The following is a 14672-nucleotide window of genomic DNA, read 5'->3' as shown; positions in this document are numbered from 1 at the left end:
TACTCAGATCCAACATTTCCTGGTTCCAATCCAAAGGCTTGGGAACATTTAGCATCAGAATGTCACTGTTTCAGTAGCTCAACATTAAATTTTCACACGTTTTCAATAGACTCTGTGATGGATGTTCAGGCTGAGACTCGACAGTGATTTTTTTTTCTCGAGATGAACCTGATTCATTTAGCACCAAAGCTCAGACTGTGTTATTTTGTGTCTGTGTGTCAGAGGACGCTGCAGCTCTTTGACCAGGATTCTCTGCTGTGATGGAACAAACAGCCGATCACCTGCTTCACTGTTGACTCAGGTCGACCTGCTGCCATCATTCATGACTCCACTCATCACAAAGATCCATGAATAGCTACTGGACCTGACGTGCTGTTGCTGTTGGACCTTCAACGCTGCATCACCTCTCGGATCAGGTTCCTCTCAGGTTTCCTGCAGGTTTCAGGTTGGAGGTTACGTCAGTTCAGTCTCAATAAGTCTGATTAGATTTAAATAAACGTAATCTCAGTTTTTCCTCCAGATAGCAGCTCGTGTTTTCACTGGGGTTGATCATTAACTTGTTTTTAGGAATGTTTCCTCCACTGATGACAGGTGTGGGTGTGTGCTGACGTCCACCAATCAGAGGCCAGCTCTGCGCTGAAGCCCTGCCCCCTGCTGCTCCATTCAAAGTGTGTTTGGTTCTGATCTGGTGTCCCAGAAAGGCTGGCGGGCTTTTAAAGGTCGCTCTGACCTGCAGCTCTAAACCCGTCTGACAGAACTCCGGCTGAACCGTGTTCTGGATCAATCATCCAATTTAGACTTAAACTGATCAATGAATTATCCCAGTAGTTGGAGGTGAATGAGATGGTGTGTGACTGGTGGACTGCTGTCTGTGTTTCTGACCAGCATGAGTTCATATCAGTCAGAACATCGGCAGAAGGTCGATCAGCTGCTGGTCAATGAGTCATGTTCTGAGCAGACGTGTTGAAGCTTCTGGTTCCTCACATCACAGTCTGATGCGTCTCTTTGGTGTCCACTGAAGATGTTTTTGCTTAGATATGATTTCAGAAACTCCTCAAATGTCTTGTCATCATCCACAGAAATCCACTTTAGTGTTTTAGAGCTGGATCAAAACAGGAAGTCCAGATTTCAGTCTGAACAAACTCGTGCTGTGCATCTGAACTGGTTTTGCTGTTTCACACGATGGTGATGGAGCTCAGAGAGAAGCTCTGCTCAAACATCTTCCAGCAGCTGACTCAGGAGCTGCTCAGCTCCAGGACAGAACACGTTTAGAGGACAGAACATAAGACCAGGATGTGAGTTTGCTCCTGTGTCCTCTGGAGCAGAACCCAGAGCGACGGTCTGGAGGCTTCATGCAGACTTCTGTTGGGCCTCATCGATGCTCAACTCCGTTTATTCACGTTTGTCTCTTTTCTTTTAGTGTTTTATAAAAACAGCATGAAGTTCAGCTTGATGGGTGAACCAGGATCCTGTCCCACATCAGTAAAGGCTGTGAGTCCATTTTCTAGGATAGAAGTCTAGTTTGATTGTTGGTCACTCAGTAGAAAGTCTGCAGATGTGGATCAGTGTGAGTTCATCAGTGATTCAGGGCAGCAGGAGCATCTAAACAGGAAGTAACAGATTCTGTCATTTTGTTCTGGTTCGACTATGAAACATTTTCTTTTTTTAAATGGAAAACTGCAGTAATGAGAATAAAATGTGAAGCTTCTTTGTGCCGGTTCCGGTCAGTCTGAGGCTCTCCTGGTCTCCTCCAGGGACCTGCTGCAGCTCCAGACCTCCTTGTTCTGTCACATCCACATCAGCTGCAGTCACATGTCTGGAGGCGCCACATTGAGCGGCTGCTTGGCCTCAGGCTGCCCGGCAGAGCCGCACCGGAGCCGGCGGCGGCAGGAGGAGGAGCCTGGAGGAGGACCGCACCTCCGGAGCTCCACCAATCCGAGCAGCAGCCGCCGCATAAAGGGCAGCTGATGCAAGAGCAGCCGGAGATACGAGGAGCAGCAGAGAGACGCACGGTGAGTCCCGGTACCGAGCCACGGGCTGTCGCTTCATACACACGCGTTCTGAATGTCCCTGCAGCCGGGTCGGGATTATTCTCTTTGTTGAAAACGTGGCACAGGCCCGGTTCAGGACCCATCCTCGTGGTTCTGAGCTTTGTCCCGCTGACACTGATTCAGGTTCTGGATCGATTCCAGCGCCCCGCTGACCCGCTTTATTCAGCCCAGAGCCCGTTTCACGTGTTAACGGTTCCGTCGAGCAGCTTTTCTCGGTGTTCTGGTTCCGATTCACTGTAATGAAGAATCAGTTTTCTCTAGAAGAACTTCCAGATTTAAGCCCGACAATCTCCTGTCAGAGTCCAGATCCAGACCTTGTCCGTGTGTTTCCTGGCACGTTGCCGGGTTCGGGAGTCTGGCTCGGTGCCGGTCCGCCTCCTGATCTTATTGGCTGCAGCGGCGCAAAGTGAGGATGAGCTCTCAGGGTTCTGTAGGTCCTGGACTGTGTCCTTCAGGCTCAGTTTGTCTTTTGGTTCTGAGTCCAGAGTTAACAGGCTGCTGGTTACATCAGAGTTCTGGTTCTGTGTGAAGGAGAAAGCTGGGTTTGTGTGCAATGTATGACTTGGCACTGACCCGGTGTTTGTGCCCTGCAGGTTACCGTCATGCCTGTCATCAGAACCCTCCGCACAGTGGCCCGGCAGGTCCAGCAGGCCCAGCCGGTTCTGTTCTCCGGCTGCAGCTGTCAGCCTCTGATGGTGGCGGTCCGCAGCATCAGCTTCTCCCCCCGACAGGTGACGTCCGACGCCAGCTTCCACTCGGTGTCCTTCTCCGAGACGGACCACCCCAAGGTTCTGATCACAGGTATGAGCTGCTGCCGGTTCTGCCGGTTCTGCTGGTTTGGCAGTAGGAGCTGCCAGCTGGACTCGGTGTGGGAGTCGACCTGAGCGACTCCGGTCTCCATGGAGACTGGTTATTATTGGCTGCCGTGTCCTGGGCTGACTGTGTTTGTGTCTGCAGGTGGACTCGGGCAGCTCGGAGTCGGACTCGCCAAACTGCTCAGGTACTTGTCAGAACTCAGAACCCACCCGCTGAGCTGCAGCAGTGTGTCGGCGTTGTGTAACTGTGGTTTGTTTTCAGGAAGAGGTTTGGAAAGAACAACGTGATTCTGTCCGACATCAGGAAGCCTCCCAGCAACGTCTTCCACAGCGGTGAGCAAACACCTGACCTCAGGTTACCGTCCACACACACACACACACACACACACACACACAGACACACACACACACACTCACACACACTGTCTCACACACACACACACTCACACACACTCACACACACTCACCCCTCAGCTCAGGAAACGTTCTGCTCATGTCTCAACACTTCAGGTTTCATCACACGAGCAGCTCAAAGTCTGACTGAAAGCACAACTCACAAAATTCACAGATTTGGCAACAAGCTGCTCGGTGTTGGGCTGACTCAGCCTGACATGACTAAAGTACATCATTGGCCAACACTTCCTGCTTCACATCGACCGGCGGCGGGAACACGTCACCGTCAGATCAATACGTGACGTCAAGCAGCTGGAAGCAGCTCAGACCAACATCCACTGACTCACAGCATCCTGACTAGCAGCAAACACTGACCCCAGATCAGGTCTACATCCATCCATCCGTCTGAACACTGGACTTGGTTCTGGTCACGTCCTCTGTCAGCAGCTGCTAGCATCAGTATTATGGGATGGATCGTAGTGGTACCAGGTTACTGTCTATGACATAGAGTCATAGAAACAATCGTTGGTACCCTGGACGTGGTTCTGGTATATCAGCAGCAACAGAACCAAGTTTAAGGTGTAAAAGTGATCAATCTGGACCCTCCTCTGTGGTCTCCTCACAGTCTGAAGGTAGAACTCTGGTCAGTAGATAAAGGTTCTGCAGATACAGAACCAGAAGTTCTGGAGGAACTTTGGTCACATTTGGTAGATTTTATATTGACTGACTCATTTACACTCAGAAAAATAAAGGTGCTAACTGGAACCAAGAAATGGTTCCTTGCAAAAATGCCACAAAAGCACCACTGTTCGTTCCACAATCAGGTTCTATAGGAACCTCCAAAGGTGCCTCAAAGAACCATCAAAAAATGGTTCCATTAGGCACCATAAGTGGTGCTCCAAAGAGCCACGGGAGGTTTTTAAGGAACCGTTTTCCAGGTAGTTCTTTGTGGATCCGCCTGGTTCCACTTTAATGACAGGACTAAATAGTTCATTGTTTTTAGACCAAAAATGGAAATATAAGAATTTGCAGCATTTCTGGTTCCATCAGAACACATTTGTTATTTTGGGTTCTTCAGACAGAACATGTTCTAAGATGGCAAACTGTGATTCTGATGTTTCATCACCAAATGATTCATCAGAATGAAATCATGACTTCATGCTGTCACCTGAAACATGAAGAACCTTTAAAGAACCACAGGAAGTCGGTGAATTGTTCTTGTTCTCAGCAGATCTAAAGACAGACTGTTGTGTCTCCTTCAGGTCCCTTCATCTACTCAGACATCCTGGACTACAAGAACCTTCGTGAAATCGTGGTGAACAACCGGATCACCTGGTTGGTCCACTACAGCGCTCTGCTCAGTGCCGTTGGAGAAGCTAACGTAGCTTTAGCTCGCTCTGTCAACATCACAGGTGAGCCGGTTCAGCAGGTTGTTGTTGTTGTTGTTGTTGTTGTTGTTGTTGTTGTTGTTGTTGTGTACTGACGGACTGGTTGCGTTCTTTCAGGGCTTCACAACATCCTGGACATCGCAGCAGAACACGGTCTCCGTCTGTTTGTTCCCAGCACCATCGGAGCCTTTGGGCCCACCTCCCCTCGGAACCCGACACCGGACCTGTGTGTTCAGAGACCCAGAACCATCTACGGAGTCTCCAAAGTCCACGCTGAGCTCATGGGAGAGGTTAGAACACCGAGAACAGCTAAAAGATTATCAGAAGTTTAGTCTGTAAATTAGACCTCTGATCTGAGTCAGGATTGTTTCTGGATCCATCTACATGTGGGTCAGAGGTCCTCAAAGGTCCTGTTTGGTCCAAAGATGTTCAGTTTACTGGAACCAGAAAACATTGACTGAAGAAGCTGAAGTCAGAGAGTTTAGAGGGTTTCAGATGACTGACAGTGAATAATTATCAGAACACCTGGAGATGAATGTTGGACCTGCTGATGTCAGTAACACGTCCTTCTGTCCATCAGTACTATCACCACCGCTACGGGCTGGACTTCCGCTGCCTCCGTTATCCAGGAATCATCTCTGCAGACTCGATGCCGGGAGGCGGCACCACAGGTACGACCCAGACCCGGTCGCTGCTGTCCTCTTTCAGCCAGTTGTGTAACTGAGTTGTCAGGACTTGTTGCGTTTTTCGATCAGACTCAGCAACGAGCTCCGATCGGCTTTCAGAACCGCAGTCAGCTTCAGATCCGTCTCTGCCTGATCAGGAGTTTGATTTAACTCTAATCTTTACCTTCAGACTACGCTGTGCAGATCTTCCACGACGCCATCAAGAGCGGGAAGTTCGAGTGCAACCTGAAGCCGGACACGCGGCTGCCGATGATGTACATCGACGACTGCCTTCGGGCCACGCTGGAGGTGATGGAGGCGCCGACCGACTCGCTCAGCATGAGGACGTACAACATCAACGCCATGAGCTTCACGCCCGAGGAGCTGAGCCAGGAGCTGCAGAAACAGATGCCCGAGCTGGAGGTCACGTACGACGTGGACCCAGTACGGCAGGCCATCGGTGAGACGCCCGCGACTGGTCCGATCATGAGCTGAGGAGATCTGAGTCCTGCATGAATCTGCTGCTTGAAAGACACCAAAACCCCCGAAAGTTTCTGTCAAACTTCTCCTCACTTTGGGCTCATTTCTTTGTTATTTGATGCAAAAATGTAAAAACGTGAAACCAACGTGCTTCCACAGATGTGAACCACTGGAAACATGGAGGCTGCTCTCCTGTAGATGTTTCCTCCTGACAGCTTTAGCTTCCTGCCTTCAGCTGAACACTGAACAGCTGAGATGAGCAGAACTTCTGGTTCTGACAGTTTTGGGGTTTTTGGCCAATTTTGAATTGGAAATTGGAAAATGATGTGATTTCTGATGAAATGTCTCGATATGAAGCTCAGACTTGTTGGATTTTTCCTGCTGGCAGGTTTCTGTGATGATGAACACGTTCTAATGAAACTTTTCTGTCTGTTCAGCCGACAGCTGGCCGATGAACTTCGACGACTCCAATGCGAGGAAGGACTGGGGCTGGAAACACGACTACGACCTGCCGGAGCTCGTCCAGACCATGCTCAACTACTTCGGGGCAGAAACCCGGATGGCTCGCGCCAACTGAGGCGGCGCCGCTGGTTCTTTGTACATAATGTAAAGACTGACCAAAGAGAATAGAAGCTGTACATGCTGGTTCTTTCTCGGTAAACTAAAGGGCTCAGCTCGCCGCCGCGACGCCTCCAGAACTTAAGCGGGTCGGACAATCCTCCCGCTGTCTCTGCTCTCTTTCCTTTTCCTGCTCGCAGGTTCTGGTGTCGGCAGTATCAGGGATTCTAACGGGCCTTAAGACGACGACTTGCATGTTGAGGAGTGTTTGGGTAACAATCAGCTGAACGTCTGTCAGAGCTTCATTCTGTTAAATGTCTGAGGATTGTCAACATTCAGGTTCTGCTGAAGCTCCAGAGCTGAAGTCGGGCCAGTTTTATCCCGAAGCACTTCAGAAGGAATGAAACCCTGCAGGTTCTGACAGGTTCTGATCCGACACAGATTCTTCCCTCAACCTATTTATTCTGTCGCTGTGAAACATGTGGGAGCTTCAGCAGGAAAATCTTTTCTTAACTTTCTCAGCGTTTCTGTCCACGTTTGTTATTTTATTTCCATGTAGCCGCTCTGTGGTTCTGATTCTGTTCTGTCAATCACACGATGAGCTTTGACAATAAAACTTTTTCAGCGTACGTCTGTCTGCTTCTGGCGTTTTATTTGGGTTCCAACCTTCTCCGATCATCTCCAGCTGCTGATGGAGCGACCTCTCCACGTTCCTGTCGGTCTGAGAACAACCTCCAGAACTTTAACTGGACTTTATGTCCTCACTCTTCACATCACTGACCGTTCTGACAGTCACCAGATCCACCTCAGATCTGGTTGTTGCTGCTGTTGTGTTCATGGAAGTGAAGAAGTCATGAATGAGGAGGAACTGTGGAGGGAAACCTGTGGAGATGCTCTTTGCTCTGACTTGTGCTGTGCAGATATAAACGCAGCCTTTCATTTAAAGCTGTGTTGAAGCTTTAAGACGGTTCTGTGTCAACAGCAACATGCAGCTTTAACAACAGTCAGACAAACCAGAGAATGAAGGTAAAGTCCTGAATCATCTTCAGCGTGAGCTTTAGAGACATGATGATACAAACTGTGTCTTCGTGTCTGTTTTATAGGAGTTTCAGAGATGTTCTGAAGTGTCCTTCACACTGTGTGAGCTTCACACTAACTCTGGTCTCCATTGATCAGCCCTGTGCCAAGTCTGAAGCAGCTGCCTTTGTCTGGTGTCCACAGCTCCATAGTGACAGTAGTTGACTGTCCGTGGAGTCATTGTAGGAGGACGACCACTGCAGCCCTGATCAGTGCTGCTGTGGCTCCTTCTGGACCTCCTGGTTCCTGCTCACACTGGGCTGCACTGGGTTCTAGCTGCTCACTGATCTTCTGGATCCTTTTCCATCTTTGTCCAGTCTCTCAGTCAGATGTTTCTCCTCCTCTGTTCAGGTCTTCTCCATGTGGAGCCATGATGCAGACATAGATAGACACAGTCCAGAGGTCCAGAACTGAGAAGGTTCTGCTGCTCTCAGCTCGTTGTAGAACCATGTTCATGCAGGTGGACTGATGGAGACCACAGGCGTCCTTCGTCTGAGGACAGCAGCTTCTTCAGTTTCTGTGTTCAGGTCACCTTGTTTTGTTCTGAAACCGATCAGCTGATTCAGTTCAGCAGCTGCAGAACTCGACACAGCAGCAGGTTTTTATTTCGGCTCTGCAGGAGCTTCACTTACTTTCTGCTCTCGTGTCAGTAAAACTGCAGAAACTCTGACAGGATTCTTCACAGATCCTGAACCTGCAGCAGCTTCACTCTGATTTAAATCAGACACAAAGAAGGAGTCTGTGTTCTCCTTCAGCAGAGCAAAGACGAAATACGAGGAAGAACTCTGACAAACGTGTCAGCAGCATTTCTGTTATGTAATAGTTTCAAGTTACAAACTGCAGGTTCTTCTGTTGGTGTCTGAATCGTTTCAGCTGTAAAATCCTGTCAGAGTTTCTGTTCTCCTGTGAAACCATCAGGGAGGTTTTCTGTCGGCAGCTCAGCAGAAACGTGGCAACGCCAATATAATCTGAGTTCAGCCACAGAGTCTGACGGAGTTCCTTCTTCTCATCAGGTTTCTGCTCAACACGCTGCCATGGGATTTTTAATATAGTATCTGTGAAACTCAACATTGTTGCATCAGGTTCTGTCAGAACTGTTTGTTTCATTGTCCATGAACAAGTGGCTCCGGTGATGTCACAGCGTGTGGAGCTCAGATCTCCAGGGCGTTCCTTCAGCGTGGTGAGTCTCTGCTGACGTGGTTCAGATCCTCTGCTGTGTCAGCGGGCGGATCAGCAGCATCACCTGACTGCACCACGTCCACACCTGCTGACAGGTGAGTCACTCCTGAGGCTGACTGCAGCAGCATCAGTCGGTCAGAGCTGAAGAAGAACCTCTGTAAAGGTGGAACATCTTCAGGAGGACGCTGGAGGACACAATGAGAAGGAAGAGAGGTTTCATCTTCTGCTCTTGTTCAAACAGTTCAGATCATAACGTTGGAAAAACATTTAATATATGAAGAGTTCATTTGCACAAACAGATCAGTCCATCTCCAGAAACCTTCATGAACCCACGTTTCCATCGTCTACCTGAGACAGCATCAGTCAGACTCAGAGATCTGCTGTCGTCTCCACTGACTCACATCAGCTTCAGTCTGATCCAGTTCATCTCAAGCTAACAGCAAAACAATAAGTTGTACAAACATGGAGGAGAGATCTGAGTCTGCTAACGAGCTCTTCACATGAGTTCTTCATCAACATTAGAAACCGTCTGCTTGTGATGAAACACGTCTGTCAGGCTCAACACGTATGAAGAGCTTCTACAGCCCAGAACACGCTAACAACACGCCTCAGTGTCAGTCTGTGGTTTCTGTTACTGTGTGTGTGTGTGTGTGTGTTACTGTGTGTTACTGTGTGTGTGTGTGTTGCTGTGTGTTACTGTGTGTGTGTGTTGCTGTGTGTTACTGTGTGTGTGTTACTGTGTGTGTGTGTGTGTTACTGTGTTTGTGTGTTACTGTGTGTTACTGTGTGTGTGTGTGTGTTACTGTGTTTGTGTGTTACTGTGTGTGTGTGTGTGTTACTGTGTGTGTGTTGCTGTGTGTGTGTGTGTGTGTTGCTGTGTGTGTTTCCTAGAAGAGGTTCTGCAGGAACAAAGGCCCGTCTCAGTCTCCTCGTTGCCTCCATGTTGTTCTGTTTCTGTAAAGGAACCTCGGTTCTTATGTAAGACGTCTCGCTGGGCGTGTGCGCACACACACACTGTGGGCAGCCAATCAGAGGGCTCGGTGGGCAGCTGGGCCCCCGTGTTGTGTTGTGTTGTGTAGTGCTGGTTGTGTAGCCGGACTCACACTGCAGTGAGACATAAAGAGGTGCTGGGATCAGAGCCAGACGCCGAACCCAGCTGCTGCACCACATGGAGGCCGTTACCGTGGAGACGCAGGCCCACACCCCCCACAGGAAGGAGGCTCCGCCCACCAGCCACACACACACACACACACACGGCCTCAGCAGAAACTGGTCTGAATGTTAGGGTGTCAGTTTCTGCTGCAGCTTCTGCAGAAGAGCTGAGTACTGAGAAATGTTTAGCGCCACGTGTTCTTCACGTGTTCTTCACGTGTTCTTCACGTGTTCTTCACAGTTACATCAGTTTCTGCTCCGTGTTTTAACATCTTATTTCCTGTTTTATTCATTCTGAGCTTGTGTTGTCAGTAAGTTCTGTAAAACCCAATAAAGGTGCAATAAAGAAATCAGTGAGTTCCTCCAGAACCTCCTCAGATCATCTGGTTCTGTATCTGCAGAACCTTTATCTACTGACCAGAGTTCTACCTTCAGACTGTGAATGTTCCAGAGGTCCAGGTCCTTGAAGTCCACAGAGGAGGGTCCAGATTGATCACTTTAATGGACTTTTTCCATCAGAACTTCACCAGTGCAGCAGATGGACACATGGTGTGGAAGCAGTCTGTGATGATGATTCTAAACATCTGGAACTCCATCAGTCAGTCAGAACCACAGAAACTTGTTGCTTCTGATGAAGGATCACTGAGGTCTGAATGAGAATCTACAGAAACATCTACATGATCCTCTAATGGTCTCCTAAACATATAGGTAGGATTTGGTGTCACTGAAATCTGGACATAATCAGTCCAATAAAATAAGAGATGAGCTGGAAGGAAAGTGAGCTTGTTCCAGCAAGACAAACTGATTTTATTGTTCGGTTCTGTAGAGTCCCAGTCGTCCAGGGCCGGTGGAGCTCAGACCTTCAGTGGAAGAAGCTGCTTCTAGAAAGAACCTCTAGAATGAAGGTGAAACCAGCGGAAACACCTGAGATATGGACCTGATTCTGCTGCTGTCAGACGTTCTGTGCTCTCTGTGGAACCCGGTTTCTCTCTGAGCACATCCTGATGAAGACGGACCTGCTGATCAGGTTGGATACAACCTGAGACGTCGGCTGATCCACGCAGAACAGCATCAGAGTCAACGTTGTTTAAAGGGACTTGATGAAAAGTTAAACATGAAACCAGATCAGCAGATGCAGGAGAGAACGTTTGAATCCCGACTCCAAGGTGGAGAAACTTCCAGTATCAAGTCAGTTTAATGGATTTACAACGATTTGAATTTTCTTTAAATCAACTTCATGCTTGAATCAGCATCATGTGAACCCATCAGCAGAGTGTTGGTCTGAATCAGTCAGAGGTTTCCTTTGATTCAGGTGTTTTTCACAGCAAAAGTTTTAACGGCAGCTTCAGCTTTCGTCTCGACATGAAGAGTCACGTCTGTCCTGATCCCGTCAGGTGTCTGTTACACAACCGGCTGTAATCCCACGAGTCAGCACAGATCAGGGATCGGATCAAACGGCTTCAGCTGCACGAACCAGCACACAGACCTGACCCTGGACCAGCAGACCAACATCTAATCCTCAGAGTAAAGAAGCTCTGAAAACAGGACAGGAACAGTTTCGCCTTTAGATCTCTGAGAACGTTCTCCTGGAGCTGCTCGCCGAGGGTTTGGGTCGTCTGAGTTGTTGAACGTTCTGATTTGAACAAGTCAGATCAAACTCTGTGACATAAAATATTGTGGGTTCTTAATATTTAAACTTTTCACAAACATTGGAACCATAACTGACCTTGACATTTAAATTCTAGTTTGTGTTACATAAAATACTGGTTTAATCCAATATTCACATTCTTAAGGTCACATTTAGTGATATTGTGGGTTCTTCACATTCTTAATTAATTTAATCAAGTTAACATCAACATTTAAACTTGTGAGTTGACATGAATTTTTCTCACTTAACATGTAAAATGATGTGCTGAATAAACAAAAGCGTTTGACTTGAACATTTATCAAAGAGTTAAATATTATTGTTTTTAGCTGAGAACTAAAGCAGAGCGAGCCGTGAGCAGACGAGACCAGCTGACTGTCTGTTTGAGGGTTACAGTGTGAAGCTCAGCAGAGTTTTAGGTGCTGGATGAACAAAGACTCCTAAATCTAGTAAATATCACAGATTTATGTCTCTGGTTAAAACGCCTGTAAACAGGAAGGACGCTGACCTCAGTCCTCCTGCTCTCACTTCAAATCTGTGATAATATTCAACTGAAATAAAAACACCTCGTGCACGTCGCCTCATATCAAGGTGTTCCTTCTGCTGATAAATATTCCAACAAAGTGACTCAAGGACACTTTCTGGATCCGAAGCCTCCGTCATGTGGAGCTTTCAGACTTTAGAGGAGTTTAATGTTCAGCAGCGATCACATTCAGTCCAGGAACATAGATGAGATGTTTAAAAGCCTGTCTGAGTCTCTCCCCGTCACACTGACTGCAGCTTACATAAGAGCCTCGGACATATTTCACATCTCAGCTGCAGCTGTTTACTGAGCTGCTGCGTTCAGGTGCAGCTCCGGCGCTTCTGGTTTAGCAACAGAATCACGGAGCCTGAATGATGATTTACAACTTTTAATCTGTCTGTGATCAGATGTTCCTTTAGCTGCTGTAAATCTGCCAGAACATAAAGTTCAAGCAGCTGCTGCACATCCGAAGCATCACATGCAGCTACGAAACGTGAAGAAGTTTCTGGATCAGCTGCAAATATTGGAGCAAAGAAATTGTGCAACAGTTTGTTTGAACTTTATATCAGAGTTTAGTTGGGTGGAGCTCAATGAACACAGATAAAAACAGTAATTCTAATGCACCAGTGTGTTGCTTTACTGCAGTTTATGGTGGAAACTTTATGTGAACCAAACACTAAATTCAGACCCAATGAGCAAATGTTGCAGCAGGGCTACAAACTGGATCTGAACCACTCAACTTGAATAATTGTGATTTAAATGTAAATTGGCTTTTATTCCACTGAGTATTCAAGTTGAGCCATTCAAATATAAATGACTTAAGTTCAGTTTCTAGTGGTTCATCTTACTGCCCATGTTGATAAAAACAGACCTATCCATTCTGTTTTGGAACAGATGCATCAATTATAAACATATATATGTTTTTTCAGCTGAATTTAATGTAAATATCACAACTCTGTTGACCAAACTTTTTTTAAAATATATTTTGAGCATATTTTCTTTGTGTTGTCGAGCAGCATCAGTGTTTTTTATTAAACCTGCAGAACACCTGCAGCCACGTGACCTCGTGCTGTCGCTGTGTGGCTGTGGCGCCCTCTGCTGGCCAAAAGAACCACATGCAGCGAACAAATTAAAAGATAAATTTTAATAAAAACTGTTCATCTTATTTCGGATATGGCACCTGTCTAATACTTTTATAAGGACAAATAAACCTCCAGTAACTTCTCAGTCTTTGCTAACAGCAGCTGCGTGTCACAGGTTCCGTTCAGGCATCTTCCCGGAAGCCTCCTGCGCTGACGTCACGCTGTGTCAGGACCCCAAGATGTCGATGCTAGCTGAACGTATGTAAACTTCTCTCTGAGTTTTAAAGCTTGTTTCAGTTTTATTTCACTTTAACAGTGTGTTTAAACGTGTCGTCTCGTTAGTGAGTCGCTCCGGCAGCTGCTGTCTGAACGCCGAGTCCCGGAAGTGCTCCGTATTCCGTCGGTGTGTCTGTTAAAGTGTTCCGGCAGTTAGCATTAGCATTAGCTGCGGCGCAGTGTACACACGTGTTTTCTCTGGAACCTGATCAGCTGTAGTTTCATGAGCTGATCCTCATGGACGAATACGTTTTATTCAGTGTCAGTTCTGGTCTATTTTAAATCAGCTTTTGTTCTGTGCCTGTTTGTTTCCGGACTCTGAGGATGTTTCGATCAGCTGGAAGTCTGTCAACACGAAGCTTCAGTCGGAACACGTTCACTGAGCTGCTGAGTGAATCCACTGTTTAGAAGAAGCTGCTGAGAGCATCCGGTCTGACTCCTCAGGCTTCATGTCTCCTCAGCTGTGGGTTTAGTTATAGCAGCTCCTATCAGAAGTGATCCTGATCAACGGAGGACTTGTTGTCAAACTGTAAACTGTTTCTTTCCAAACTCTGTAAATATAAATGATCTGAATGAAATGGATCCAGGTGTCTGACCTGGAGTCTGTCAGAACCACATTGATTCATTATTTATTCATAAATGATCCTCCTCAAGTGTGTCCGGATGTTCACTGATGATTCTGATGAACTGATCTGAAGAACATGATGCACAGAACAAGTCGTGTTGTCGTTCTGTGTTGTGTTGTTCTATGTTGTTGTTCTGTGAGTTGTTCTGTGTTGTGTTGTTGTTCTGTGTCGTTGGGTTTTTCGGGACTGGCAGAACCCCTTAGTGCCCCTGACCAGGATCTCTGATACCCCTTTTCCACCAAAGCGGTTCCAGTGCTGGTTCCGTACTCGTGCCTGACTTAGCACCTGTTCCTTGTGTTTCCACCACTGAAGCACTGGTGCAGTATTGCATATGGACCCCCTTGAAAATGGACCTGGGCTCAGAATTCCACAGCGGAGTTTGGACCCCCGGGTTGGGGTTGTGCTTGAATTTTGTTGTCTATGTTCATATTTATTTATATCTTTAAAATTATTCGGGGGGGTCCATTTACAATCTTGCACCGGCTCCAGGCTCTCAGAACTGGTGCTTAGCAAGAACCCACTCTGTTCTGAGGACCGTCGTGTTGACTTCTGTTGTGTAGACTGTTGTGTAGACTGTTGTGTGTTGTGTAGGCTGTGCGTTGTGTAGGCTGTGCGTTGTGTAGACTGTTGTTGTGTAGACTGCTGTGTGTTGTGTAGACTGTTGTTGTGTAGACTGCTGTGTGTTGTGTAGACTGTGTGTTGTGTAGAGTGTTGTGTGTTGTGTAGACTGTGTGTTGTGTAGGCTGTGCGTTGTGTAGACTG

General features: G+C 47.3%; 2 protein-coding genes and 1 long non-coding RNA gene across 3 annotated transcripts in view; 2 read left to right on the top strand and 1 right to left on the bottom strand.

Annotated features, from left to right (window-relative positions):
* LOC103372533 (uncharacterized) overlaps positions 1-1796 on the bottom strand; it is a 4055-nt gene extending 2259 nt beyond the window's left edge. Inside the window, exon 1 of the long non-coding RNA XR_521002.1 lies at positions 282-1796. This is a non-coding gene — a long non-coding RNA (uncharacterized LOC103372533). The remainder of the gene's footprint in view (positions 1-281) is intronic.
* Positions 1797-1881: 85 nt separating this feature from the next.
* tdh (L-threonine dehydrogenase) lies at positions 1882-6979 on the top strand. Its single transcript, XM_008302198.1, has 9 exons — positions 1882-2012; positions 2645-2852; positions 3009-3051; positions 3129-3199; positions 4522-4671; positions 4765-4937; positions 5228-5318; positions 5503-5772; positions 6230-6979. The coding sequence occupies exons 1-9, from the start codon at positions 1968-1970 to the stop codon at positions 6367-6369; spliced, it is 1191 nt and encodes a 396-aa protein (XP_008300420.1). The 5' UTR covers positions 1882-1967; the 3' UTR covers positions 6370-6979.
* A 6237-nt stretch (positions 6980-13216) lies between these two features.
* Positions 13217-14672, top strand: part of pinx1 (PIN2 (TERF1) interacting telomerase inhibitor 1) — a 27769-nt gene continuing 26313 nt past the window's right edge. Inside the window, exon 1 of the mRNA XM_008302196.1 lies at positions 13217-13266. Within this exon, the coding sequence (XP_008300418.1) occupies positions 13248-13266 (19 nt within the window). The 5' untranslated portion in view covers positions 13217-13247. The remainder of the gene's footprint in view (positions 13267-14672) is intronic.

The sequence above is a fragment of the Stegastes partitus genome, unplaced genomic scaffold (assembly GCF_000690725.1).
Source record: "Stegastes partitus isolate 25-593 unplaced genomic scaffold, Stegastes_partitus-1.0.2 Scaffold1774, whole genome shotgun sequence".
Lineage (NCBI taxonomy): Eukaryota > Metazoa > Chordata > Actinopteri > Pomacentridae > Stegastes > Stegastes partitus.
Note: the sequence above shows the minus strand (reverse complement) of the source record. Positions and strands in the feature narration are given on the sequence as shown.

Excerpts from the sequence above, each read along its gene's own strand:
- tdh (XM_008302198.1), top strand. The coding sequence starts at position 1,968 with ATGCAAGAGCAGCCGGAGATACGAGGAGCAGCAGAGAGACGCACG. Across the intron at positions 3,052-3,128 it reads GGACTCGCCAAACTGCTCAG|GAAGAGGTTTGGAAAGAACA; the intron begins GTACTTGTCAGA and ends GTTTGTTTTCAG. Across the intron at positions 3,200-4,521 it reads CAGCAACGTCTTCCACAGCG|GTCCCTTCATCTACTCAGAC; the intron begins GTGAGCAAACAC and ends TGTCTCCTTCAG.